Genomic DNA, 27,279 nt, shown 5'->3' with positions numbered 1-27,279 from the left:
ATCGTTGAAATCACGGAGATAGTAAAAATAAAGAAAAATGCGCTGCTTTATTTCTAACTGCATGAGCGATTTTCATATTTCGGTTTCACATGGAGGTGTTCACATTTAACATGAAGTTGAAGTTAGCCATTATTCAACTATATAACCAGACCAAGTTGTAAACAACAGTAATTGACAGAACCAAAATGTCAGTGAACCGCAGCAATATTGGGTACACTGGCAATATGAGGGATTTGATGTTTTAGTCATACCCCTGGAATAACCACCGCTGCGAAAAAGAAAGCAGTAAAATGGCAACCATGATAGCAATGATCGGTGCGAAAATGAGTTGCTATCCAAAATAGCAACGATGCAAGTTGTGAAATTAACAACGCTTATAGCAACCCGCCGGTGGAGATACTCCAAGTAGTGGTCCGAGTCGATATCGGCATCTCGGTAGGTGCTTGTGTTGGTGTTATATGAGACAAAAACGTTCATCGACAAGAACATGGTCAATTTGTTTTGTAATTCATTGGACAGGTGACTTCTGGTGGACTTATGTGTGTGTTCGCAGGGGGGCTATGAACTGCCAGACTTCTAATAAAAGCAAAGTCTAGGCATCGTTGACAATTGCCGTTATTCACGGTGTGTAGTTTGTACATAACTTCTTTTCCAATCTGAGTATTTTGGTGCATAGTTATTGAACTTAATTTAATTCAATTTCTCTTTAATCTACTTGCATTAAACAACCTTCTTCGGTTTTTTTCCATGCTGTGTTTATACACCGCTCTTTTAGTAAATCAGTGACGGAAAGCCACCTCCTCCTATAGTATCAATATCTTGGTTGATCTATTGACCGTGTGATGTGCGCTTAATGTTCAGCCTTTGAACGATGTAATATATTGTGCGGTGTATTACCAAAATATCTTGCTGTTGTCAAAATCAGCCATCATTGTTTTTCGCTGGGAAAAATGTATTCACTGTTTTGATGTCTCCTCCCATGTTAGGTAAATCAATGGAAAAAAGATTTTTTCTCAAATTTTGCATCCAAATTATTATACTATTTTTCTATCGATTGCAGCCACTGGGAATCGAGACGGAGCAAACAACGGTGTCGACGGAAACTAGCAAAACCACAATTCGATAGTGTTTCTGCGAAAGCGATGCCAAAATGAGCTCCACTGAGGCCCACTGGGAACCATTGGCTGAGATTTATTTGTCGTATCCAACAATTACTACGTCTCCACCAACCACATCCGAGACAAGCAGGGATAAGAAAAAGTGCATATATTGTCTATGCAGTCGAGTTTTCATCAAGAACTATTATGATGTTTATGTGTCGACCCTGGAACGGGGTGAGCCCAGTAAGTGATTATGTGTTTATTGTATGTTTTTAAATAATTGCCAGAGGGGGCCTTATTCACATTTCAAATGGGTTTGCTGAAATTTATTCGATGTGTCCATGATAACGATGCATTTTGTCATGCTGACGGTATATTGCATTTAGAACCGGAGCACTGGATTTATTTTGTCCTTTTATATCCTGTTTTTCTATTTCACTAAAGTAAACCAGAAAGTCATTTGACTTCCAAACGTGTAATTTGAAACTTGTCACTCATAAGAAAAATGGCAATTAAATACTAAAACCATATTTCCGAAATCGAGGCGAATTTATTTGTTTGTAGGCGTCTACTTTTTTGTTATTTTGTCAAAGCGCATAAATCGTAGAACTTTCCTGTGGCCATAATTTTTCTAAAAACATTGGATCGTGCTTTGGTAAGTAAAAATAAACCAGTTTTATTTTTTTATACCTTCTAAGTTCCACGAGTATATAAAACCCCAAAATATGCATGTATTTCCGGTATTACTATTGTCCAATCGTTCCTCAAAATTCGGCAGCCTTTTTCTGCTGTGCACTTTTGACGTAGGACTACGTCTAACCGGAAGATATAGGGGGTGAAATGAAAATCTAGGCACTGAACAAGTAGGAAAAAATGCAAGATTTGGAACGCTTATAACTCGAGCATTTCTCAATAGATCGCAAAGGTTTTTGCATTAATTGATAGGAAATATATCTACGCATCTATCATAACGAATAACATTTCATTTTTCTTGAGATAAATAATTGAATACTTGTGAAATATCAAGCATTGTCAAAATGCACTATGTGCCCATTTTTGATTGGTCTATTTTGTGCTCCTCAAATCGTACCGACCAAAACGGGCAACCAGAGCAGCAGCGAAATAGAATGAAGCACGATTGGAAAGGAAAAAGAAAAAAATGAACGAAACATTGGTCGCAGTCTCACACATGCGTAATTCTCGAGCCAGCCAGTCAGCTTAAAAATCCCTGCTCCGCTGCCGTAACGATCATTCTCATTCAAACCGTACACCACATCGGTTCGCATCACAACACATCAACAAACCAACCCAAGCAGCCATGTCTGGACATGGTAAGGCCGATTACACATTATCCGGTTTCTGCCGGACCGGTTTGTACACAATTACACAATTTTAAGACCGAAAAAATAATAACATTCCGTAAGAAGCTAGCGGCACTATTTATTTATATGTGTAATGTGTTCATTTCCTGTGATTATCTTGGAATTCGTCTACGAGATAATATATGCCCTTCCATTCATACTAGAGTGTTTTTTATTTCACCATTACAGTAGAAATATGTACGATTAAAATAACATCATAATTTCTTCCTAAAAATAACATCATGATTCCTTCAAATGCTATCCCATTGCTGCATCCGCAGATCCTCGTCCAGAAACGGGCTCAGCATATGCCGCAATTCGTCGAGCACCTACTCCTGGGGCAGCGGTAGCTTCTCGAGCGCATAGCAAATCAACGCACAGCTATTTATACGCGGATCTTGGGCAAAGAATGCCTGACTCAGATATTTTGATTTGAGATTTGGGTGATTTTGTTATGACAGAACCGATGCTTCGGTGTCGGGCATCTCGATCACCGATCACAGATCGGACATTTTGGGCTAGAGTTCCTCAAGCCGAGCCTCGACCACCTCGTCGTCGATCGCGTCCCGAATCAGGTCAAACTGTCTGAAATACCCAATAAGAATATTAGGAGAGCTATTTTTGATGTGCTCAAATAAACAAAGACTGACCTCCTCGGAAAATCTCGATAAAGTCGCTCAAAATATGCCCCTTGAAGAACCAGTTGGAGATTTGTTTGACATCATCGAACTTGTTCAGTAGCGAATCTGTGAACAATACAAAAACGGAAGATAATTTAAGAACTCGTTCAATTTGTCGAAAGACACCACCCACCGTTGATAGCACTGTCCACGGCAATATGCTTCATGATGATCTCGTGCACCTGTGACCATTGCTTCCCTTCGTGCAGAACTTGCATCACCGAATTTGTTCCCCAGTGCAGGTCGTTGCCGAAGAAGCGAAAGAAAAATTTCGGCATCCATATCACTTTCAAATTCTAAATTGATTTCAAAATGAACAAACAAACGTCAATAGCACACACATACTAATTCATGGGGCTAAAAATTGCCTGAAGTGAACTAATACTAACAGACATGACAAACAACCGTCAATTCGCGTTGATGGCATGGAGTTTCGTGTTCCGCTTTTGGAAAATGATAGTGATAATAAATTTCCAGGTGTAGTAAACACATGTTTTAAAAATAAAAGTATGAATGAAAATGAACTTCTTCTTATGAAACATGTTCTTTATGTAATAGAGTAATACGTTCTATTGCAAGTAAGGAAAATCCCCTGAACAAGAATTGTGTTTGATAATGATTTTATATTACAATTATGAGTTTTAGTGAAAATTTGAAGAAAATTATACAAAAATGGTTAAGTAAGAATTAGTATTACGGGTTTTCAGTAATTAAATAACATGAAGTAAATATTTTCATTAAAAATTTGAACAACCCAAAACTGTCTTAAGGTCCGATAATCTTATAGAGAATGATTTGCTTTCCCAAACCGATGTCTCCACCAGACGTCGACACTATTCTACTGTCATCGCGTATAATGCTTGTCCGGTCACCGGACATTGCAGTCGCAGTAGACGGCTGCATCACGGCGCCGTATAAAGGTTGGTACGGTCGAAATTTGCCATTTGGGTTTCAAACCGGTCCGGCGGAAACCGCATAATGTGTAATCGGCCTAAAGGAGGAAAAGTGAAGGGAAAGGCAAAATCCCGCTCGAACCGTGTTGATCTGGAGTTCCCTGCAAGGGTAGCTAGGCCGAGCGCATTAGTACCAGTGCACCAGTCCACCTAGCCGGCGTTATATAGTTTCGGCCGCCGAAGTGATCGAGTTGGCTGGTAAAGCTGCTCGCGACGATAAGAAAAACCGCATTCAGAACAGAACACATCAAGACAACAACAGGCAGTTGCAGCGAGTGGCGAGTGGCAAACGCAATCGCAAAACGGAATCAGGTAGCAGAAGAAAAAAGTTTGTTCTTTATACAAACTGCTTTGGTGGCAAATACAGAACAAGGCGGCATCGAGGGCGTTCGAAATGGTTTTTTTCAAAACCACGAGTACTAAGTTTTCTAAATTGGAACCATTCCATAAAACAAGGCGCTTTTCAGGGCCATTAAACCTCCCAAAAAAGGGTTTAGGAAATACAGTTCAATGCTTTCTAAAACAATATCCAAAATAATAATAAAACACAAATTGATTTTTTCATAATTTGTTTGCCAGGATATGATAAGTATGTGAATTTGGCAGTTGTTCTGAGCTTATTGATTTTCACCAATTCTTAAATTGCTTCTAGTGAAAGTACAGTAATTTACACTTATCTCGACATTTAGCTAATTGGACGGACCTGTAATGCGACATATTTAGTTGGACATTTTTGTAAACATAGAGTTCGGGGTCCAAATTATGACCCCACATTAAAAGTCGACACTGTACCACTATCATCGCAAATGTTCAATTACAGGTTAAAATTACCTCCAATCCGATACTGAGTGGTGGTAATGCGACGTGCTATTGAATGTAATTTACTGTAAAATATGTCACAAGCTGAATGGGAAGAAATTTTCCAACTGTGAAAGCTGTGGCGAGTGGCAAATGCAATCACTAAACAGAAAGGTTTAACCGAACAAGATGGGGATATCGAGTGATAACAAAACAATAAACTCTTTAGATTGAAGATAATTTTGTGATCCTGAAAAGGACCCTTTTTAGCCTGCATGTGAATCCAATGAGCGAACAAATCGTAATGAATGTATTTTTTTGCCATCGCTCCCTTTTAACGCTCATTCGTTCGTCTCGTTGGACTCGCCCCTCTGGCTGAGTCTGCCGATTTGTCTCTATCCTGTGAGTGTGTACCGCTAGAGTATGAAACACGCGGACCCCAAAAAGTATAAAACACGCGGACCCCAAAAAAATAACTTATTTTCTTTCAAACCGTAAACCCGTGTGGTTGTACGGCATCGGCATCGTGGACGTAACAAAGGAGGACAAGTTAAGGGAAAGGCAAAGTCTCACTCGAACCGTGCAGGTCTCCAGTTCCCTGTTGGCCGCATTCACTGATTGCTCCGCAAGGGTAACTAGGCCGAACGGATTGGTGCCGGAGCACTAGTATATCTAACAGCGATTATAGAGTTTCGGCCGTCGGAGTGCTCGAGTTGGCTTGCAAAGCTGCTCACGACAATTAGAAAACCCGCATCAAGAACAGAGCAGCTTCGGTTCGGCGCTCATCAGGGCAACAATTAGTTTCAGTGAGTGGCAAAGTGTTTCTCCGGCACGTCGCATTAAATGTAATTTACGGATGGGAAGAAATTTTCCAACTGTGAAAGCTGTGGCGAGTGGCAAACGTAATAGCTAAACAGGAAGGTTTAACCGAACAAGATGGGAGTATCGAGTGATAACAAAATCACAACACCAAAGGTTCTTTTCAGAACCATCAACATATTCATAAAGAGTAAACAGTAAACTAATCCATTTTTCAGGTAGATAGGTAGGTATTCACGTAGGAGAAGAAAATAAAACAATATATTTAAAATATATATTTAACAAAAGCTGTCCCCTTTGTATAGTCCTACGTCTCTCCGGTTATGTCCCCGACATTACCCACCCGTCTTTTTAATTTGTTTGATAATATTCTTATCTATTGTCAACGAGAATGCACTGATTATATTATCTGATATCATCTAATATTATTTTTCTTTCACACCCTTGAAAGTAGATAGTAGCCTTCCAGGAATATCACCTTCCTCAAATTTTAGGCACACAATACCATCGGTTTCGGTTCTCTGAAAGATCTTTTCAGATGTTTCTGCTTCAGAGTTTGAACTACTTAGTATCCTGAGCATATTCATGACATTTTCATGTTAATCATTGGTGATTGACTATTCATCGTTATCTTCAGTATCAAATGTTTCACTTTGAATATAATCCGCTTCATCTTCAGATGGTGGTTCAGAATTTGTTGCATCTGATTCTTTTTCGGAACAATTTTCATTTATGTTCCTTAGATTTTCCAATAACTCAGTTCTATTTCATATTCGTTTCCTGAATTTATGGATCAAAAGACGTAAAATAAACAACTGGTTAGCAGAAGAATTGCTGCATAGAGATTCTAATAACAAGTACTACTTTAATTTTGAGGAAACTGAAACTTATCAAGTATGTATACGCTAAAGTCCACAATTTACCATTTGCTTGTATGTTGTCATGTGATGGTTATCGAAAAATAATGAAAACTATTATTTCAATACAAAGCCGCACTGTTCATATAAGAAATTCACTCAATTCAATAGTGAGAGTAATTTGATTATCTAAAATTCTCAAGCAGTCAAAATGACTGCTCTTGGGCAATATAAGTATAACCAGGGCTCTGCATAGTCATAGTAAACTGAGGATAGTCAGCTGACTATCTGACTGACTATACCCGTATTCAGTTAGTAGTGACTTTTGGCAGTCACTTCGCCAAAACAACCAGTTGGGCGTTTAGTCGCTACCTCCCTCTACCGACTCGACTATATCATTTCATTCTCCCCAGTCAAATTGTCCTTATTGCATTTTGAAGTGACTTCCCCAAAAACGAATTCGTTTCTCTCTTTCTCTCTCCCATGTACGTGTGCATGCTTGAGTTGAACGTGGTTTAACATACGCTACAGGTGAGCTAGATTCTTTTGTACCATACACGGAAATTACTCACACGTATAAAATAGCGTCAGTGTGTATACGCTGTTTTGCAAGCTAATACTAACGCGAAGACCTTTATAGCATACTTGATAATAGTCTGAGTTCGTTGGTTTGAGTTCACGATGGGTAGACAATAAACCGTCCAGTGGTAAGTTCTGAGTTAAGTTCTTTTTTGCACCAGAAATCATGTTTTCGTTCCTCTTTATATGGACGTAAAAATAATATTGCGTACGCGGGTATGAACTAGTGTCAGGGGGAAGTGTGGATTGAAGTCAGTTGAATGAAGAGGCAGATTTGTATTCATTAGTCACGTCAATTAAAATAACCACTGACTGGACTAGTGCACCAGTCACACTCGCTAGTCAACGCTAGTCAAGTCACTTTTGGTTGCCGGCGACTGCCGAAAGTAATGCAGAAATTTGTAGTTCTAGTCGAAGCGGAGCTACTGAGAGTAGGGTCGGTCCTCATTTTTCACCTTCGAAGATTTCGGGCTCTGGGTATAACTCATATGTATGTACCGGACATGCAAGAGGGGGAGGTAACTGCAATAATGAATAAACGCGTTTATATGTTGTACAAAAAGTCACAACATTTAAACAAAAAATGCGTCATCTATTTATATATAAATGGATTTCTGTCTGTCTGTCTGTCTGATTCTTATGGACTCGGAAACTACTGAACTGATCGACATGAAAATTGGTGTGTAGGGGTTTTTGGGGCCGGGGAAGGTTTTCATGGTAGTTTGAGACCCCTCCCCCTCTCTAATGGGGGCTCCCATACAAATGAAACACAAATTTCTGTATTACTCGAGAATTAATCAAGCAAATGAAACGAAATATGGCATGTGGAGGTTTTAGGGTGCAATAAATGATTCTATGGTGGCTAGATACTCCTCCCCCCTCTCTAAGGAGGGACTGTCATACAAATGAAATACAAATTTCTACATTACAAATTAGGCATATGGAGGTTTTAGGTTGCAATAAATGATTCTATGGTGGTTAGATACTCCTCCCCCCTCTCTTAGGGGAGGCTGCCATACAAATGAAACACAAATTTCTGCATTACTCGAGAATTAATCAAGCAAATGAAACCAAATTAGGCAAATGGAGATTCTAGGTTGCAATAAATGTTTGTATGGTGTTTAGACACTCCACCGCCCTCTCTAAGGGGGGCTGCCATACAAATGAAACATAAATTTCTGCATTACTCGAGAATTAATCAAGCTAACGAAACCAAATTAGGCATGTGAAGATTTTAGGGTGCAAAAAATGTTTTTACGATGGTTAGATACTCCTCTCCCCTCTCTTTGGGGGGCTGCCATACAAATGAAACACAAATTTCTGCATTACTCTAGAATGAATCAAGCAAATGAAACCAAATTAGGCATATGGAGATTTCAGGGTGCAATAAATGTTTCTATGGTAGTTACATACTACACCCTCCTCTCTTAGGGGGCGCTGCCATACAAATGAAACACAAATTTCTGCATTACTCGAGAATTGAGCAAGAATGAAATAAAATTTGGCATGCGGGGGTTTTAGGGTGCAATAAAAGATTCTATGGTGGTTAGATACTACACCCTCCTCTCTTAGGGGGCGCTGCCATACAAATGAAACACAAATTTCTACATTACTCAAGAATTAATCAAGCAAATCCAACCAAATTAGGCATCTGGAGGTTTTAGGGTGCAATAAATGATTCTATTATGGTTAGATACTCCTCCCCCTCTCTTAACACCAATTTCTGCATTACTCAAGAATGAATCAAGCAAATGACACCATATTAGGCATGTGAAGGTTTTAGGGCGCAATAAATGTTTTTACGGTGGTTAGATACTCCTCCCCCTATCTTAGGGGGGCTGCCATACAAATTAAAGACAAATTTCTGCATGACTCGAAAACTAATCAAGAAAATACCAAATTTGGCATGCAAAGGTTCTAGGGGACACAATACGTTTCTATGGCGAATAGACACTCCTCCCGTCTCTCTGAGGGGGGAGGGGGCTGCCATACAAATGAAGCAAACATTCCCGCATAATTCAAGAACTAATCAAGCAAACGGAACTAAATTTGGCATGTGGAGGGTTTATAGGGAAGAAACATTTCTAAGGTGGTTCGACACTCCTCCTCTCTTAGGGTGGGCTGTCATACAAATGAAAAACAGACAAACATGTTATTTGCAGGTGGTTGAAAAATCTTGAACGAGAATTGTGTCTGAAAATAATCTGATATTATAATGATGAGTTTTGGTAGAAGTACTAGGAATTTTTTAGAAAAAGGTAAATTCAACGGAGTCGATTAGAAGATCAATCAATGAACAGTTCTGCAATTGGACTCATGAATTTGCGCTTAGTAAGAAAACGTGAATGTTTGAAGGTATTGATAACAAAAAACAAATTTTGGGCGGCACGAAGTTTGCCGGGTCAGCTAGTTATATATATAGTTGTTTTTCTAATTGAAATTTAAAAACATTCAAAATGACTTCCTTGGGCAATCTAGTGTTCCCATCCCAACTCCCAACGTTTCACTGCTATCTGAGATGGTACTGCAAACTCCTAAGACGAGTTGGTATGAAGTTCGTCTATTGTCAGCGAGAGAATCGGACATTCCAGCACTAAGACAGAGCGGAAACAAGCGTGGCTTACTAATAGATAACCGTACAAACAATATTAGAAATTGAGACACGTACAGGGTATGGAGAATCCATTAATACCATTTGGAGCTAAAAAGCACCCAAAAAAAGTCACAGGAGGGTTGTGTCCGAGACACGACCGAATAGTTGACGTAGGACGTAGGACGTAGGGCCATCTGTTGATTTTGGATATGTTTGAAGAATTACATCGTTAAAATCATTGATAACGATGCCTGAAAAGCGCAATTTTGTTTGGTTGTTGGGTATTGTTTGTTCACTCCACCGGTGTTTACCGAGTGGTGATGACAGAAGTATGGTAAACAGTCGTTGTGCGGTGCGTATCAGATAGAAGAAGCCGAAGTGGAATGAGATATGATGAAAACCGCCCTATGTGACCCTTTACGAGATGCCTCCTGTGTTATGCATGGATGAAATAAAGAAAAAAAAATCACGAATGTAATATAAGATAATTACCAATACCGAACACAATTGTCAATTTTTCTCATCAGTAAAAACATGTTTCTTTAATATAGAGAAAACATATTTGGAATGGAAAAGGTAATTTTGTTTTATAAATTTTATTTTCTGAGTGTTTTTTTCAACCCAATGCGAGTTTTAATTGGACTAACAACACCCAATACTATATGTAGAACATATGGAAATTAATTTTTCGAATATTTCTTCACTTTTCCAATTTTTTCTCGCCGCATGAACTTTCCCTAGGTAAAAATGAACACATCAAAACAGACAGCTTAAATCGAACGACCCGTTCTCGAGCGGGAACACACCTTGGTTTTTATTTATGAAAATTGAAATAAATAGTTTCATATATAAAGTCATTTTAACACAACTGCTACCATATACAATTTAACACTTACACTTGTGTTAAATTCTTCACAATACACGATCGGTCATTGATATGAAATTTCACGAAGCAACCAACATTAAAGTTCCAAATTTAAATTTTATTTGCTAGATTTAATCGTATCACTCTGGGGAAATTTTATATAGCAAGTAAGATGCAATATAAAAATTCCCCCGACTTGCATATATTGCAATGTTGATTTCCCTCGGGTACCTTGGTTTTGATATCTCCGTTAGGGAACATATTCCGGTGGAAACAAAAGCTCCCCCTACTTTCATGTATTTGCAATGCTGATTTCCCTCAGGCATCTTGGTTTTAATATCTCTGTTAGGGAACACATTACGGTAGGAACAAAAGTTCCACCCGCTTTCATGTATTTGCAATGTCGATATTCCCCCAGGCAGCTTGGGTTTGATGTCTCTGTTAGGGAACCGCCGCATGTGTCGTCAATTTCGACCAATTAGAAGTGGATATTTCCGTTAGGATAGGGGTTAAGATTTTTCAGTTGTTCGATAGTTAGTTTCATGCAGAGATCGAAATGCTCGCCAATTTGAGACGAAAAACATCCATTTTCACCCACAGAGAAACATAGCTGAAAATATAGGAGGCGAGAGAATATTATACACTCACTTCGATTCTCGCGAGAAACGCAGAGCCGATTTTTTATTTCGGTGAGTTATGATTGCCGAAAAATGGTCTCTTTTTCAGTGACTCCTTGATGCCGATAATGGTTTTTCACTTCTTCAGTACAGCTGAAATCATGCGGCAATATTGGGTTTCATCGTGAAGTGAACATGAGATGGATTAATATTTGTACAATTCACATGCTGTCCAAATGCAGATCGTTTGGACGCTGCTCTAACAGACTAATGTTGGTAAAGTTAGATTTGATTTTTCGCTCCATATTTTCAGTACCAAATGAGAGACGAAAAAGCATTCTCGTTGAACTTCCGAGATAGAGATTTTCGACATCCCTTTCTCTCTGAAAAAGAATTTTCGGTGAAAAGGAAGAGACGAAAATATCAACAATACACAGTTTATCGAAAACTAGATTGATTGAATGAATATTTATCGCGCAGCCGAGCGAGAATTTCGATCTCTGGTTTCATGACATACATTATTTTATTCAATATAAAAAATTGTTATGGAGTGCCGAAATCGATTGACGCAAAAATTTCATCAATCCATCATGAAATGACTGAGCAATAAGCGTTTGAAATTAGACAATTTTCACGATGTGCTCAATTTTTGATTTTCAATTTGTACCCCAATATGTTCCCGAAAGACGTAATCTTACGTCAAAAAAAATAACGGTGCGATTCAGTATGCTCTAAAGAAGCTGTGGAAAAAAATGAAATCATCCACACCAACGGTCTGAGTTTAAAAAAATACTCTTGTGGATCGACTCTCAGTTTGTTGCTCTTGATGTAACTGGATCTGTTTTGAACTGGTTTGAAAAATACCTGAAAGGGCGTACACAAATCACTATAGGAACAGTGGATCTGGGCGTGTCTCAAAGAAGTGTTACTTTTCTTGCTTTATATCAATAACATCAAACAGATTTTAAATGAAAGTAATGTAAATTTTTTTGCTGACGATTCAGTAATATTCGATGTAGTTGAGACATTACAAGATTGCTACATAAAAATTGACCATGAACTTGAAAACTTGGACGAATGGCTGAAATGGATAAAAAATAAGTTGAACATAAACAAAACAAAGTACATGGTAGTATCAATACGCAATGTTGAAAGTGACAGTCTTAGTATAACTATCGATGGACAAACGGTAGAAAGAGTATCATCGATCAAATATCTTGACGTGATTCTAGCCGAAACGCACTTTGACGAACATATAAATTATACTATAAAGAAAGTAGCTCAAAAATATGGAGTGCTTTGTAGAATAAATCGATTTTTGAAAGTAAACCACGATCTACAAAGCACCGAACGCTCTACATTTTGGTTATTTATTATGATTATATTATGATTACAGTAAATATTCACTGACTGGGCGAAAAGGGAAGACCAGTTTCGACATTCGCATTTTAACTGGTCCGGCATGTAAAACGTCAAATAAAATCGAGAGGAATTTCAATGAATTTTTTGATTCGCATTGATCATGAAATTGGATAAACAAAAGGTTTCCAATGGAAGTTTCGCATTGAGTGCGACAATAGGTATGAAATATAATTTGAGGAAATTATTTTTGTGTAATTTAATCAATGTTTTTGTCATGCGAAAATAATGTCAATTTTCATAACATTTTAAATTACATTCGAATGCCCCTCATAGCAAATCTTCCATTTGAATATGGCGTCGATTGTTTATGAAATTCTGCTTTTTCAACTGGTCCAGGAACCAGTTAACGTTCGCCCAGTTAAAAAGCAGACCAGTTAAACCAGGATCAGTTAGCGAACGATTACTGTATCAATATGGGATGACAGATTGAATACTTCATAAAGATTAATGCTCATGAATTCGGAATCTTCAATGGTAACTTTTTTTCTTTTTGTTCATAGGTATGTCAGAAGTACCCCTACTAGTGGATCAACAGCAATCGACGAAACTGGACGACGACGAGCAGTTTGTCAAACAGCAAGACTCTATTGACGCTGGCGAAGAAGTAGAGGACGACGTTTTTAGTGAGGAACCCCTGAGAAAGCAGCTGAGTTTCGGGCGAAACGTTGTGAAGTGGGAACGCGATGGTGCTGGCAGTGAAGTTAGCTGTTACTTCAGTGCCAGTGCTTCGCATTCCGACACAAATTACTGTAGCACCGACGAACATGAGCACATCTTCCATGGCACCGTGGTAGCGCATCATGGTTTGCAGTCTAGCGACAGTGGGGCGGATATCTCGGAGAAAAATTTCGAACGAAAGAACTATGAGATAGTGGATGCGTTGGTCGATGTTAGCAAGACTGCTTCGATAGTGCACGTGGAGCGTAATAACAGTCTGCCGGAGGTTTTCGGTCCGGAAGATTTGCAGGAAGCCTGGGAAACTTTCTGGAACAAACATGGAGAGTCGATCATCTGGGCATCCTGGATCGAAAAATACAGCGACTATATAAACCCTGAGTACCTACAGGAGGCTCAAGATCATGACACGAGTTCTATACATTCCAGAAGCGATGCAACACCAGACACCACGTATGACGCCTCCAAGCATTTTTCTTTCGACACCATGGATGCGGATCCAGTGGACTCGAATGTAACAACGGAAATTGTTGTTTCGACTTGTTCGCCTCATCCTTACAGCCGCCACCACGATGGCTGGAATCCTTTGAAGCCTTGCACAAGTGACGATATATGGACTTCGCACCGTTCCGGATACACTGACAATGAAGCATTGCTCAGTCCACGATGTGACTCGGTCACGTCCAGCATTCCACTGACAATGTGCACCACGGACTCGATGACCAATGTAACTCGTATGACAATCTCCAGCTATGATTTTTGCAGTTCAAAAGTTAGTTCGGAATCTTCTAATCTGAGCGAGTCCAGCTTAAGTGAGCACGTTTCATCGGGAGTGGAAAGTTCCAATAGCTCAGACATGTTGGAGACGGAATGTCTCGTGGGAGCTACTAATGGCATTGCGGCAACATCCACTATGCAAGGGGATGATGCCGCAATGGATGGAGAGCAGTATTGGCAAATTCTGTGGCAGAAACATTTCCAGGAACTGTATGCGAAGCACTTCAATCTGTTCATGGCAGAAAAAAGCAAAGTACAGAGCCTCGTTGAGTTGCGTACGAAGCTGCACAAACGGAAGAGAAACAGCAGTAGTGGATCCGGGGTGGTTCACAGCAAGTATGTGTTACGAACTCGGTAAATAGTGCTGGAATTACGTAATTAAATTTCTATTTTTGTAGATCAACCTCCGAAAAACTTCCCGATATGGTAGCACAATTGAAGCTAGAATTCGCATCACCTAAAAGGAAGGACCACTCCAACACGGTAATAGATGGCGAATCCGATAAGCAGACCTCTTCTAGCGAAAAGAAACAGCCACCGAATGAACATGTTGCAGAGGATTTGTCCCGTGCGCTGGAATCGTATGGATTGCCAACGTCGTTCGGGAAGAGTGCAGCGTTCGGCCATAAGAGCTCTGGGAACGATGAGGATCCGCCAGATGAACGTGCAGTAAATATGAAGAGAAGCCACGAAAGTGACACCGAGGAAACACCAAACGATCGGCTCAAAGCGGCCTTTGAGCTGATGGGATACGCCTTCTCCGATCCGGCCAACAACAGCGAATCAGCTGACTCAATTATCAATATTACCGGTGAGGTGGTTTATCGGAAGAAACATATAAGACTACACAATAGGGTGCTAAAGATGAAACATCATAAGCCTAAGCATACGTTTTTCGATGACGATGGCAATGAGGTACCGGCTCCGGGTTCGGAGAAGGAAGACGGTGCCCCGGAAGCCCTGCTGCACACATCTTCGGATGATGACGATCCAAGTGGGGTGGTGCCGTCGAGAAGCGTGTCATCCAGTGTCAGATCGAGCACCGTTCTGGACTACAGTCAATTGCAGGGGAAGGAAGCTGGTGCGCAGCTGGAGGAGAGTGAGGATGCAAACAAGCTTGATGAGAATCTGCCTTCGGAAGAGGCCGTGGATGAGGTGGATGCTGCCCAGGTAAATATTTTTTTTTTGCATTTTATAGGAAACAAACTAAATGACGGCTTCCAATTATTGTCACAATATTTTTTGTTGAAAGGAGCACCCTAACGAGCATCGTACATCGAGCCTGAGCCTCGCTATCTGACAGCTGTCAGATCGGTCGATGTCGACCGTGAAGGTGAAGGCCATGCTAGCCACAAATGAAGGTGAAGGTGGAAGCTAGCCACAAATGGCTGCCACAATGGCGCTCATTTCTTTCATCTCCGTCCCTCACCCCTCGCCCGAAAATCAATAATTGCGCGAAACTATGTGAAGAAAATGATCGTTTTCGCACACTTCCCATGAAATAATATCAACCAAAATCTAATCGATTACTCACAAGATATTAAATTTTCATCTGCTGTCGCACTGTATAGTGAAAAACGTCGGAAAACTCGAGCAAGTGCTCTGAAAGTTAAATTTTCATTTTTCAATCTTCGGCAATGGTTTTGTTTGTATTGGTGAAAGCATCGTTATTTTTTAGACACTGATGCCAGACAACATCATCGAAACAGCTATCAAAACCACTCAATAAAATATTATTCCTGAGTCATAGCCTTTCATGTCATGAAAATCAATAGAATAAAATAGTGTTGATATCAATACAATCATTATTTTTACGTTTAATGGGTCTATAATGTAAGTTTTAGCAACTTTAATATTGGGTAAGAAAATTGTATTGCAGAGCTCGGAACACTGCCACGGCTGCCTATGCTTTCAAAAACAATAAACGGAAAAGTATTACATTCAATCAAAATGTCTCAGCCAACGAAGAGAAGGGTTAAGGTTCTCCAACGTGAATATGTGAAAACAATACGACCAACGAAGGAAAATATTGAGGAATTATCAGCATCGAGTTACTATGCGGTAGAACTTGTTAATATCAAAAGAGCCCCAATTCGCATGTGTTATAAATTTGCACATGTTACGCTCGCGTATAATCAGAATTTTACTTCATATGCAAAAATACCCCTTCTATATATTTATGTTTGCAATTGGCATGGTTCATCGGATCATATCGTTCATACATTTAACTTCAGTATTGAATTGTTATTTTTTTTTTCAAATGTATTCAAAGACTCGTGTCAATGAAGCGCCACACAGTCTGATAAGTGAATTGATCTATTTACATGTGCTTTGCTCTTCTCTCACAAACACTATGTTTCTATGATGGTATAACACCATCATGGAGAGGAGGTCCCATAAAAATAATACACATATTTAAACCAAACATATTCCAACGACATAGTGACAAGTGTTGTTAATCCATTTGATGTTTGCGCTAACGAAAATGATCTTTAGTCGAAAGTGGAAATGGATTTTAATGTGATTGAAACGCACCCCTATATCTTCTTCTATCTACATAAATAAAAATGGATCGCCGAATGTGTTGATAAGAGCAAAACTCGAGAAAAGAATTGTCCGATTTAGGGCTGTCTTTATTCTATCTTATTTTCTGTATCAAACATTTATTCCATGTAACGAAGAAACATGTTATTTGCAAGTGGTTGAAAAATCTTGAACGAGAATAGTGTCTGAAAATAATCTGATATTATAATGATGAGCTTTGGTAGAAGTACTACGAATTTTATAGTGATTTTAAAGAGTATATAAGAGTATATGCGCTTAGTAAGAAAACGTGAATGTGATAACGAAAAACACATTTTGGGCAGGACGAAGTTTGCCGGGTCAGCTAGGAATCTATAAAACATGGCTTTTCCCGGTGACGTGCCACCAGGTATGGGGAAAATCGCATCCAAATTCGTTCAACAGCACTCATTCACAGATAAAACTTATGCCTCACTTTATTTGAAACAGAAAACATTCACCTATCATCTTCGAATTCATTCTCGAGTTGAACGGAAAAATACTGTCTCGATTTCGCTCATCTATTCTCAGAAAATTTTGCATTCTTTCATTTGCCTATCGGAATGACGTTAGATGGTGAGAGGATCAAATTGGAAACTTTTGCTTGAGCCATCGAGTGTCTCTGTAAAATCATTCGTTTTTCACTCGAATAGCAATCATTGAAGCCTCGATCGCGGCATTGAAATATAGATAGATAGTTCAAACCGAGTTGTTTCCTGTGCACTATTGCAATGACATTTTTTTGTTTCTAGTATAAAACGATCTAAGCCAACGCAAAAGATCATATGACCGCAAGTTATTGTTGAGCGGGAAGGTAGATTCATGTGCATTACCGATACAAATGCATTTGACAAGGAAGAGAGTAGAAGGGAAAATAAAATCATACATACACGCAGATTGAGTCTATTTTGACTCACTCGTTATTTTGTTTCGTGCGATCATTTCAAAGGAGTATTCATGCAACGAATGTTGTTTTCCACTCTTTGTTTTGTTATGTTCACTCTCAGTCCCGAATGAAGATTGTCGGAGAGTGAAAAATGATTCATCGTGTAATCTAACGATTGCTTGCTGCTTTCTCCTCGCTATGATTATTCCAAGCAGATACAAGAGTGATTAATAATTAAATATGGAGAAATGAGCGAATGAACTTCTCCATACTTGCGTGCCACACACACAAGAGAAAGAGTTGAGCGATGACTCCTCGTGTTAAGGTGAAGGTGGAAGCTAGCCACAAATGGCTACCACAATGGCGCTCATTTCTTTCATCTCCCTCCCTCAACCCTTGCCCGAAAATCAATAATTTTGAGAAACAGTGTGAAGAAAATGATCGTTTTCGCACACTTCCAATGAAGTAATATCAACCAAACTCTAAGCGATTACTCACAAGATATTAAATTTTCATCTGTTGTCGCTGTATAGTGAAAAACGTCGGAAAACTCGAGCAAGTGCTATGAAAGTTAAATTTTCATTTTTCAATCTTCGGCAATGGTTTTGTTTGTATTGGTGGAAGCATCGTTATTTTTTCGACACTGATGCCAGACAACATCATCGAAACAGCTATAAAAACCACTCAATAAAATGTTATTCCGGAGTCATAACGTCCTATGTCATGAAAATCAATAGAATAAAATTGTGTTGATATCAATACAATTATTATTTTTACGTTTAATGGGTCTATAATGTAAGTTTTAGCAACTTTAACATTGGGTAAGAAAATTGTATTGCAGAGCTCGGAACACTGCCACTGCTGCCTATGCTTTCAAAAATAGTTAACATTCAATCAAAATGCCTCGGCTAAAGAACAGAAGGGTTAAGGCTCTCCAACGTGAATATGTGAAAACAACACGATCAACGAAGGAAAATGTTAAGAAATTATCAACATCGAGTTACTGTGCGGAAGAACTTGTTAATACCAAAAGAGCTCCAATTCGCATGTGTTATAAATTTGCTCATGTTACGCTCGCATGTGATCAGTATTTTACCTCCTATGCCAATACACCTTCTATATATATTTATGTTTGCAATTGTTCATCGGAACACATCGTTCATACATTTAACTTCAGTATTGAATTGTTATTTTTTCAAATGTATTCTAAGACTCGTGTCAGTGAAGCGCCACACAGTCTGATAAGTGAATTGATCTATTTACATGTGCTTTGCTCTTCTCTCACAAACACTATTACCCCATTTTTACACGTGGGTTTACCTATACTACTACAATGGCTAGCTTCCACCTTCACCTTTAGCCATTGTAGTAGTATAGGTAAAACCACGTGTAAAAATGGGGTAATAGTGTTTGTGAGAGAAGAGCAAAGCACATGTAAATAGATCAATTCACTTATCAGACTGTGTGGCGCTTCATTGACACGAGTCTTTGAATACATTTGAAAAAAAAATAACAATTCAATACTGAAGTTAAATGTATGAACGATGTGTTCCGATGAACAATTGCAAACATAAATATATATAGAAGGTGTATTGGCATAGGAGGTAAAATACTGATCACATGCGAGCGTAACATGAGCAAATTTATAACACATGCGAATTGGAGCTCTTTTGGTATTAACAAGTTCTTCCGCACAGTAACTCGATGTTGATAATTTCTTAACATTTTCCTTCGTTGATCGTGTTGTTTTCACATATTCACGTTGGAGAGCCTTAACCCTTCTGTTCTTTAGCCGAGGCATTTTGATTGAATGTTAACTATTTTTGAAAGCATAGGCAGCAGTGGCAGTGTTCCGAGCTCTGCAATACAATTTTCTTACCCAATGTTAAAGTTGCTAAAACTTACATTATAGACCCATTAAACGTAAAAATAATAATTGTATTGATATCAACACAATTTTATTCTATTGATTTTCATGACATAGGACGCTATGACTCCGGAATAACATTTTATTGAGTGGTTTTTATAGCTGTTTCGATGATGTTGTCTCGCATCAGTGTCGAAAAAATAACGATGCTTCCACCAATACAAACAAAACCATTGCCGAAGATTGAAAAATGAAAATTTAACTTTCATAGCACTTGCTCGAGTTTTCCGACGTTTTTCACTATACAGCGACAGCAGATGAAAATTTAATATCTTGTGAGTAATCGCTTAGAGTTTGGTTGATATTACTTCATTGGAAGTGTGCGAAAACGATCATTTTCTTCACACTGTTTCTCAAAATTATTGATTTTCGGGCAAGGGTTGAGGGAGGGAGATGAAAGAAATGAGCGCCATTGTGGTAGCCATTTGTGGCTAGCTTCCACCTTCACCTTAACACGAGGAGTCATCGCTCAACTCTTTCTCTTGTGTGTGTGGCACGCAAGTATGGAGAAGTTCATTCGCTCATTTCTCCATATTTAATTATTAATCACTCTTGTATCTGCTTGGAATAATCATAGCGAGGAGAAAGCAGCAAGCAATCGTTAGATTGCACGATGAATCATTTTTCACTCTCCGACAATCTTCATTCGGGACTGAGAGTGAACATAACAAAACAAAGAGTGGAAAACAACATTCGTTGCATGAATACTCCTTTGAAATGATCGCACGAAACAAAATAACGAGTGAGTCAAAATAGACTCAATCTGCGTGTATGTATGATTTTATTTTCCCTTCTACTCTCTTCCTTGTCAAATGCATTTGTATCGGTAATGCACATGAATCTACCTTCCCGCTCAACAATAACTTGCGGTCATATGATCTTTTGCGTTGGCTTAGATCGTTTTATACTAGAAACAAAAAAATGTCATTGCAATAGTGCACAGGAAACAACTCGGTTTGAACTATCTATCTATATTTCAATGCCGCGATCGAGGCTTCAATGATTGCTATTCGAGTGAAAAACGAATGATTTTACAGAGACACTCGATGGCTCAAGCAAAAGTTTCCAATTTGATCCTCTCACCATCTAACGTCATTCCGATAGGCAAATGAAAGAATGCAAAATTTTCTGAGAATAGATGAGCGAAATCGAGACAGTATTTTTCCGTTCAACTCGAGAATGAATTCGAAGATGATAGGTGAATGTTTTCTGTTTCAAATAAAGTGAGGCATAAGTTTTATCTGTGAATGAGTGCTGTTGAACGAATTTGGATGCGATTTTCCCCATACCTGGTGGCACGTCACCGGGAAAAGCCATGTTTTATAGATTCCTAGCTGACCCGGCAAACTTCGTCCTGCCCAAAATGTGTTTTTCGTTATCACATTCACGTTTTCTTACTAAGCGCATATACTCTTATATACTCTTTAAAATCACTATAAAATTCGTAGTACTTCTACCAAAGCTCATCATTATAATATCAGATTATTTTCAGACACTATTCTCGTTCAAGATTTTTCAACCACTTGCAAATAACATGTTTCTTCGTTACATGGAATAAATGTTTGATACAGAAAATAAGATAGAATAAAGACAGACCTAAATCGGACAATTCTTTTCTCGAGTTTTGCTCTTATCAACACATTCGGCGATCCATTTTTATTTATGTAGATAGAAGAAGATATAGGGGTGCGTTTCAATCACATTAAAATCCATTTCCACTTTCGACTAAAGATCATTTTCGTTAGCGCAAACATCAAATGGATTAACAACACTTGTCACTATGTCGTTGGAATATGTTTGGTTTAAATATGTGTATTATTTTTATGGGACCTCCTCTCCATGATGGTGTTATACCATCATAGAAACATTCCTCGTACCCAAAAACCCTCACATCCCAAATTTGGTTTCGTTTGCTTGATTAATTCTCGAGTAATGCAGAAATTTGTGGTTCATTTGTGCCCCATTTATGCCCCTTAGAAAGGTGGGAGGAGCGTTGAACCAGCTTAGAAGCGTTTCTTGCCTCCTAAAACCTCCACATGCCAAATTTGGTTCCATTTGCTTGATTATGGGAGTACGGAAATTTATGTTTCATTTGTATGGTAGCCCCTCCTTAGAGAGGGGGAGGAGTGTTTATTCACCATAGAAACGTTTCGTGCCCCCTAAACCTTTGAGATGTCAAATTTTGCTTGGTTAGTTTTCGAGTTATGCAGAAATTTGTGGTTCATTTGTCGCCTTTGTCATTCAACGAAAGAATGTGCAGACTAAGGATGGGAGGCCACTTCTTCAACATTATCCACGTCCACGTCCCCATCTAGCTAGCACCGGTTACGACAAAGAAAAAACACGACATCAAAAACGTCATCGGTGATTTTAACGCTCAGGTCGGTCAAGAGGAGTTCAGACCGGTGATTGGTAGGTTCAGCGGCCATCAGCGAACCAACGAAAACGGCCTAAGATTTCTCGACTTCATGGTTTCAAAGAACATGGCCATACGTAGCATCTTTTTCCAGCACAGCCTAACGGTATTGGAGATCACATCAGCAAACAGAAACACAAAGAGACCACGTTTTGATCGACGGTCGGTACCTCTCGGATAACATCGACGTCAGAACCTATCGTGACATCGATTCACGATTCAGACCACTACCCGGTGATGGTCAAACTGCGTTCTAAACTGTCAGTCGTCAATAACATAAGACACCAGCGCTCACCACGGTACCGCCAACGACGACTGCAGGAGCCGAATGTTGCTGCAACATGCTCGGAGCGTCTTGACGGTGCGTTACCGGGAGCAGACGAACTGAATATTGCTACCCTCGATGAATGTTGGGACACTTTGAAAGCAGCAATTAGCAGCACAGCAGATAACGTCATCGGGTAGGACAACGTAAGGAATGGTTCGAAGACGAGTGCCGATTGCTTCTGAACGAGAAGGATGCAGCACGCGCAGCTATGCTGCAATGTGCGACTCGACAAAACGTGGAACGATACAGACTGAAGCGAAGGTAGCAAACACATCTCTTTCGGGAAAAAAGCGCCGCCTGGAAGAGAAAGAGCGTGAGGAGCTGGAGCTGTTTAATCGTTCAAGAGAATCGCGGAACTTCTTCAAGAAACTAAACGATCGCACAAAGGCTTTGTGCCGCGGGTTGAAAAGTGCAGGAACAAGGAAGGAAGTATCTTGACAAACGAACGCGAGGTGATCGAAAAATGAAGGCAGCACTACGATAAACACTTGAACAGCGCACAGACGGGCGACCAAGACGACGTTGATGAGAACTATACCGATGCAGTGAACAACGACGACGTACCACCCCCGACGAATGTAAAGTTAAAGAGGTCGCCAACCAGCTGAAGGACCACAAAGTAGTGGAGCTTTCCTGGACATCAAGTCCAGGAAAACTTGTAGAGTGTATGTTCCGGTTGATAGTCAGGATCTGGGGCACAGTACAGCTACCGGAGGAGTGGAAGGACAAGGTAATCTGCCCTATCTGCCCTGCTTCAAAAGGTGACAAGCTGGATTGTGGGAACTACCGTGCAATCACGATCCTGAATGGTGCCTACAAAACTCTGTCTCTGATCCTATTCCGCCGTCTACACCAATAGTAAGTAGATTTGTGGGAAGTTATCAGGTCAGATTCATGCTCTGTTGCTCGACGACGGATCAGATTTTTGCACTGCGATATATCACCCAAAAGTGCCACGAGTATCAGGCTCCCACGCACCACATCTTCATCGATTACAAGGCAATATATGCTACAATCGACCGACAACAGCTATGGAAAATCATGGACGAACACGGCTTTCCTCGAAAGCTGACAAGACTGATTCAGGTAATGATGAACTACGTGCGGATCTCAGGCGATCTGTCGGTCTCGTTTGAGACTCACACGGGGAACTTGAACAAGGAGATGATCTCTGCTATACAACGTGGCGCTGAACGGTGTTATGCGGAGAGCGGGCTTCACCACACGGGGCACGATTTTTAAGTCTAGTCAGTTTATCTGCTTCGCTGATGATGTGCACATAATCGGAAGAACATATGCGACGGTAGCGGACTTGTATACCCGACTGAAATACGAAGCAGGGCTAATTGGGCTTGGGATCAATGCGTCTAAGACTGAACACATGCTAGCAGGAGAGACTAATCGCTACAGAATTCTTCTTGGTAGTAGTGTTGTGATCGACGGCGACGAGCTTGAGATGGTAGCCGTGAATTTCGAAAATGCATAGTCAATGAATGTTGTGTCTACTATCGGCTCCGCAAATCCTTAAGTCCAACAAACTCCGATCTCGTACGAAGTGTACCATGTACAAATCCCAAATTCGACTGGTTGTTCACTGTAGGCACGAAGCATGGACAATGTCGGAGAGGACTCATAACTTGGTGTTTTCGAACACCGAGTGCTCAGAACAATGTACGTTGGTGTACAGGAAAACGTAGTATGGTGAAGGAGAATAAACCACGAATTGGTGCAATTCTACGGCGAACCCAGCATTCAGAAAGTCGCCAAGCCTGAACGAGTGCGAAGGGCAGGGCATGTTTTGCAAGATGGCCGGACAGCAGTCCTGGAAGATGGTGTTAGTATCGCATCCGGTTGGAACAAGAAGGAGAGGAGCCCAGCAAGCGGGGTGGTTAGATCAGGTGGAGCAGGTCTTGGTAAGAATCGGTGCATCCGGGAGTTGGAGCACTTCAGTCATGGATCTAGTTCATTTGCGAAAAATTGTGATGTAGAGCTAATCTCTCAATGGGATGTAGAATCATTATAAATAGAATAAATTAGTGAGATCTGTCGGATGAGCCCCTCACCACGTGCCGCAAATCAAAGAAAGTTGAACCACTTCTGACATTTTTGCTTCAAAAACGTAATGTGGGTATTCCAAGTACGTTTTGAATCAAACCAGACACCAAGGTACTTGAAGGTCAATGATTGGGTATGGCTTCTGGCCAAAAACTCAAGTTGCAATTGGACTGGGAACCTCTTTCGAGTAAACTCTACCAGTTCAGTTTTCTGTGGCGAGAATTTGATCTTTAAATTCCTTTCCCAAGAAGAGAAGTTATCCAGGGAATTTGGCAATGGTCTTTGCAAGTCTTCGGCATGTGGACCTCTGAAGGTCTGCAAGCTGTCCAAGCGTGCATTGTTCTGCCAAACAACTGTCAATGTATTCCACATAAATGGCATAAAAGTTATAAAGATGGGGGCGTAGACATGAGCCTTGGGGGTAGACCCATATAACTATTTCTGGAAGTTGTCAGTTCCCTGAGGATGAAGTTCATATGCTTTTCTGACAACAAATTGAACATTAAGTTATTCCAGGAAGTTCACATCTGTGCAGATTTTCTGGCAGATTGTCTATGAAAACCGAATCGAAAGCGAATCCATAATATCTAGAAAAATCGAAGTCATTTGCTCCTTGTGCGCAAAGACAAGTTGAATATCTGTGGAAAGCAACGCTAGACAATCGTTTGTTCTTTTGCTCTTGCGAAACCCAAATTGTGTACTTTTTTTTTTATCCCTTCTGTTTATTTTAGGCTCATTAGCATTTAAGCTGTAACAGAGCCGAATTTTAGTCGTGTACATGTCACATGTTTATCATATCTATAATTAGCACATTACACAGTTGCCATTTTCGGCGTTAGAGTATTCCCTTCTATACCATTGCATATGGTACACATTTACACAGTAGCCATTTAGGCGTAAGAGTTTTCTATCTGTTCTTCCATTATCCAGTTAGACCGGACAACGGAGACAGTTGTTGATAATTGTTGAGTTATTTATAGAACAGCAGCCCGATGTTTCTTGCAGAGCAGAGCAGTTGTATGGATGAATCGATCTTATTTCGACCGTGGATCGATCTCCATCGCTGATGATTGTTGCGTGGATGTAGTTATTCTGTAACAACACAAAGATGGTCAATGAGGGCCCTGAGTTTTGAACTCACGATCGATCGCTTACTAAGCGAACGCAATTGTGTGCTTGATAGTATATTATTTGTCTCGATCCATTAATCGAGTCTTCGAAGAATCATTTTCTCCAACAATTTTCTAATGCACGAAAGCATAGCAATAGGACGGTATGAGTTATTGTCAGACGCTGGTTTGCAGGGCTTTTGAATTGCTATTACTTTGACCTGTCTCCATTCGGGTGGCACAATGTTGTTTTCTAGTAGAAAATTGAATAAGTCTAGCAAGCGTCTTTACGCGATATCGGGAGGATTTTTTAGAAGAACGAATTTAATAATATCGCTTCCGAGTGAAGAGTTGTTTGATGAAAGAAGAACCATAGAAAATTCCAGCATTGAGAATGGTCTGTCCAGAGGTCCACCGTTCGGAGACGTTTCTCGAAGAATATGTTGAGCTGGAGCTGAATCCGGACAGATCTTTTTAGCGAAATCGAATCTCCATCGGTTGGAGTCTTCGTCACTCTCGTTGGTAGATGGGCATAGATGGATCATACTATGTTTTATTTTGATAAATTTTTTTTTAATTTGTTTGTTGTGACTTTCAAAACTCTTTAATATTCGCAGGCTCCCACCAAAAAGGAAAAGAAGAAGAAACGCAAGCCAAAGTTCGTCGCCAGCTTGCCGCCGGAAATCGCCAACGATAAGTCGCTGCTCAAGTACTGGTACAAGCGTTTCTCGCTGTTCTCCCTCTTCGATGCGGGCATTAAGCTGGATCGCGAAAGTTGGTTTTCTGTCACACCGGAAAAGGTAGCCTCACACACGGCCGAACGCTGTCGGTCGGATTTGATTGTGGATGCTTTCTGCGGTTGTGGGGGCAACACTATCCAGTTTGCCTTCACCTGCGCTAAAGTGATTGCGATCGATATCGACCCGAAGAAGATTGAGATGGCGAAGCATAACGCTACCGTTTATGGGGTGGCCGATCGGATTGAGTTTATCACCGGGAATTTCTTGCAGCTGGCGGATCGCCTCCGGGCGGATGCAGTGTTCCTGTCGCCACCATGGGGTGGTCCAAATTATCTGAAAGATGAAGTGTACGACGTGGAAACGTCACTTATTCCTGTTCCTGCAACGGAGCTGATGAGGAAGGCACGCCAAGTCAGCCGAAATATAGCCGTATATTTGCCTCGTAATTCCAATACTCAACAGCTGACGATGTTAGCTGGACCGAACAACGCAGTTGAAATCGAGCAGAACTTTCTCGATCGAAAGTTAATCGCACTCACCGCCTATTACGGAGATCTCATCAATGAATGAGATTGCAAAAGTGTCACCATAAGGTTACTTAAGTAATTGAACGAAGCATTAATATTTTAAATATCGGAAGTATTGAAAAGTTTTGTTTGTTTAGTATTTGTGGAATTATCGTAATTTCTACAGTTGTGATACAATCGTAAACAGAGAACAGAAAACAGAGAACAAGTGGAATCATTTTCCTTGCATCAGATTAATAGCAATAGCAACGAGACAGATTTGATACATCTTTTATATTTTTGTAAACGCAACAAAGTTCAACATTACATCCGAGAAGATTGCTTATTTACCCTATTCAGCAACCAAACATTTTTAATCAATTAGGTCGTTTTTGAGCAATGATCGATCCGTAATACTAGGCAATCGATTTGTCTAACTCGCGTTTTAGGTAATAGACATATCTTTAATTTCTAAATGATTTTATAGTTAAGTAGTGGATTTTGTTTCGTTTCTAAGTACGAAGATCACTTCAACGCTCGTTACACACTAACTTAAACTAATAATGTAACTTATGTGGAAAAAACATACATTTTATTTACGCGTGTCGTTCGGTACAAGTGTGAGTAATAAAGGAAACGTACATCATGACAATT

General features: G+C 39.9%; 1 protein-coding gene across 1 annotated transcript; it reads left to right on the top strand.

Moving 5' to 3' along the window:
* Positions 1–840: 840 nt before the first annotated feature.
* On the top strand, positions 841–27,279 carry LOC129770277 (uncharacterized). The gene is made up of 5 exons (XM_055773003.1): positions 841–986; positions 1,061–1,343; positions 13,145–14,432; positions 14,495–15,266; positions 25,997–27,279. Exons 2-5 carry the CDS (start codon positions 1,151–1,153, stop codon positions 26,687–26,689), a joined length of 2,946 nt encoding a protein of 981 aa, XP_055628978.1. The 5' UTR covers positions 841–986; positions 1,061–1,150; the 3' UTR covers positions 26,690–27,279.

Source organism: Toxorhynchites rutilus, chromosome 2 (assembly GCF_029784135.1).
Source record: "Toxorhynchites rutilus septentrionalis strain SRP chromosome 2, ASM2978413v1, whole genome shotgun sequence".
NCBI lineage: Eukaryota > Metazoa > Arthropoda > Insecta > Diptera > Culicidae > Toxorhynchites > Toxorhynchites rutilus.
The sequence above is the reverse complement of the archived record's forward strand: the minus strand, read 5'-3'. Positions and strand labels throughout refer to the sequence as shown.

Excerpts from the sequence above, each read along its gene's own strand:
- LOC129770277 (XM_055773003.1), top strand. The coding sequence starts at position 1,151 with ATGAGCTCCACTGAGGCCCACTGGGAACCATTGGCTGAGATTTATTTG. Across the intron at positions 14,433-14,494 it reads TCCGGGGTGGTTCACAGCAA|ATCAACCTCCGAAAAACTTC; the intron begins GTATGTGTTACG and ends CTATTTTTGTAG. Across the intron at positions 15,267-25,996 it reads ATGAGGTGGATGCTGCCCAG|GCTCCCACCAAAAAGGAAAA; the intron begins GTAAATATTTTT and ends TAATATTCGCAG.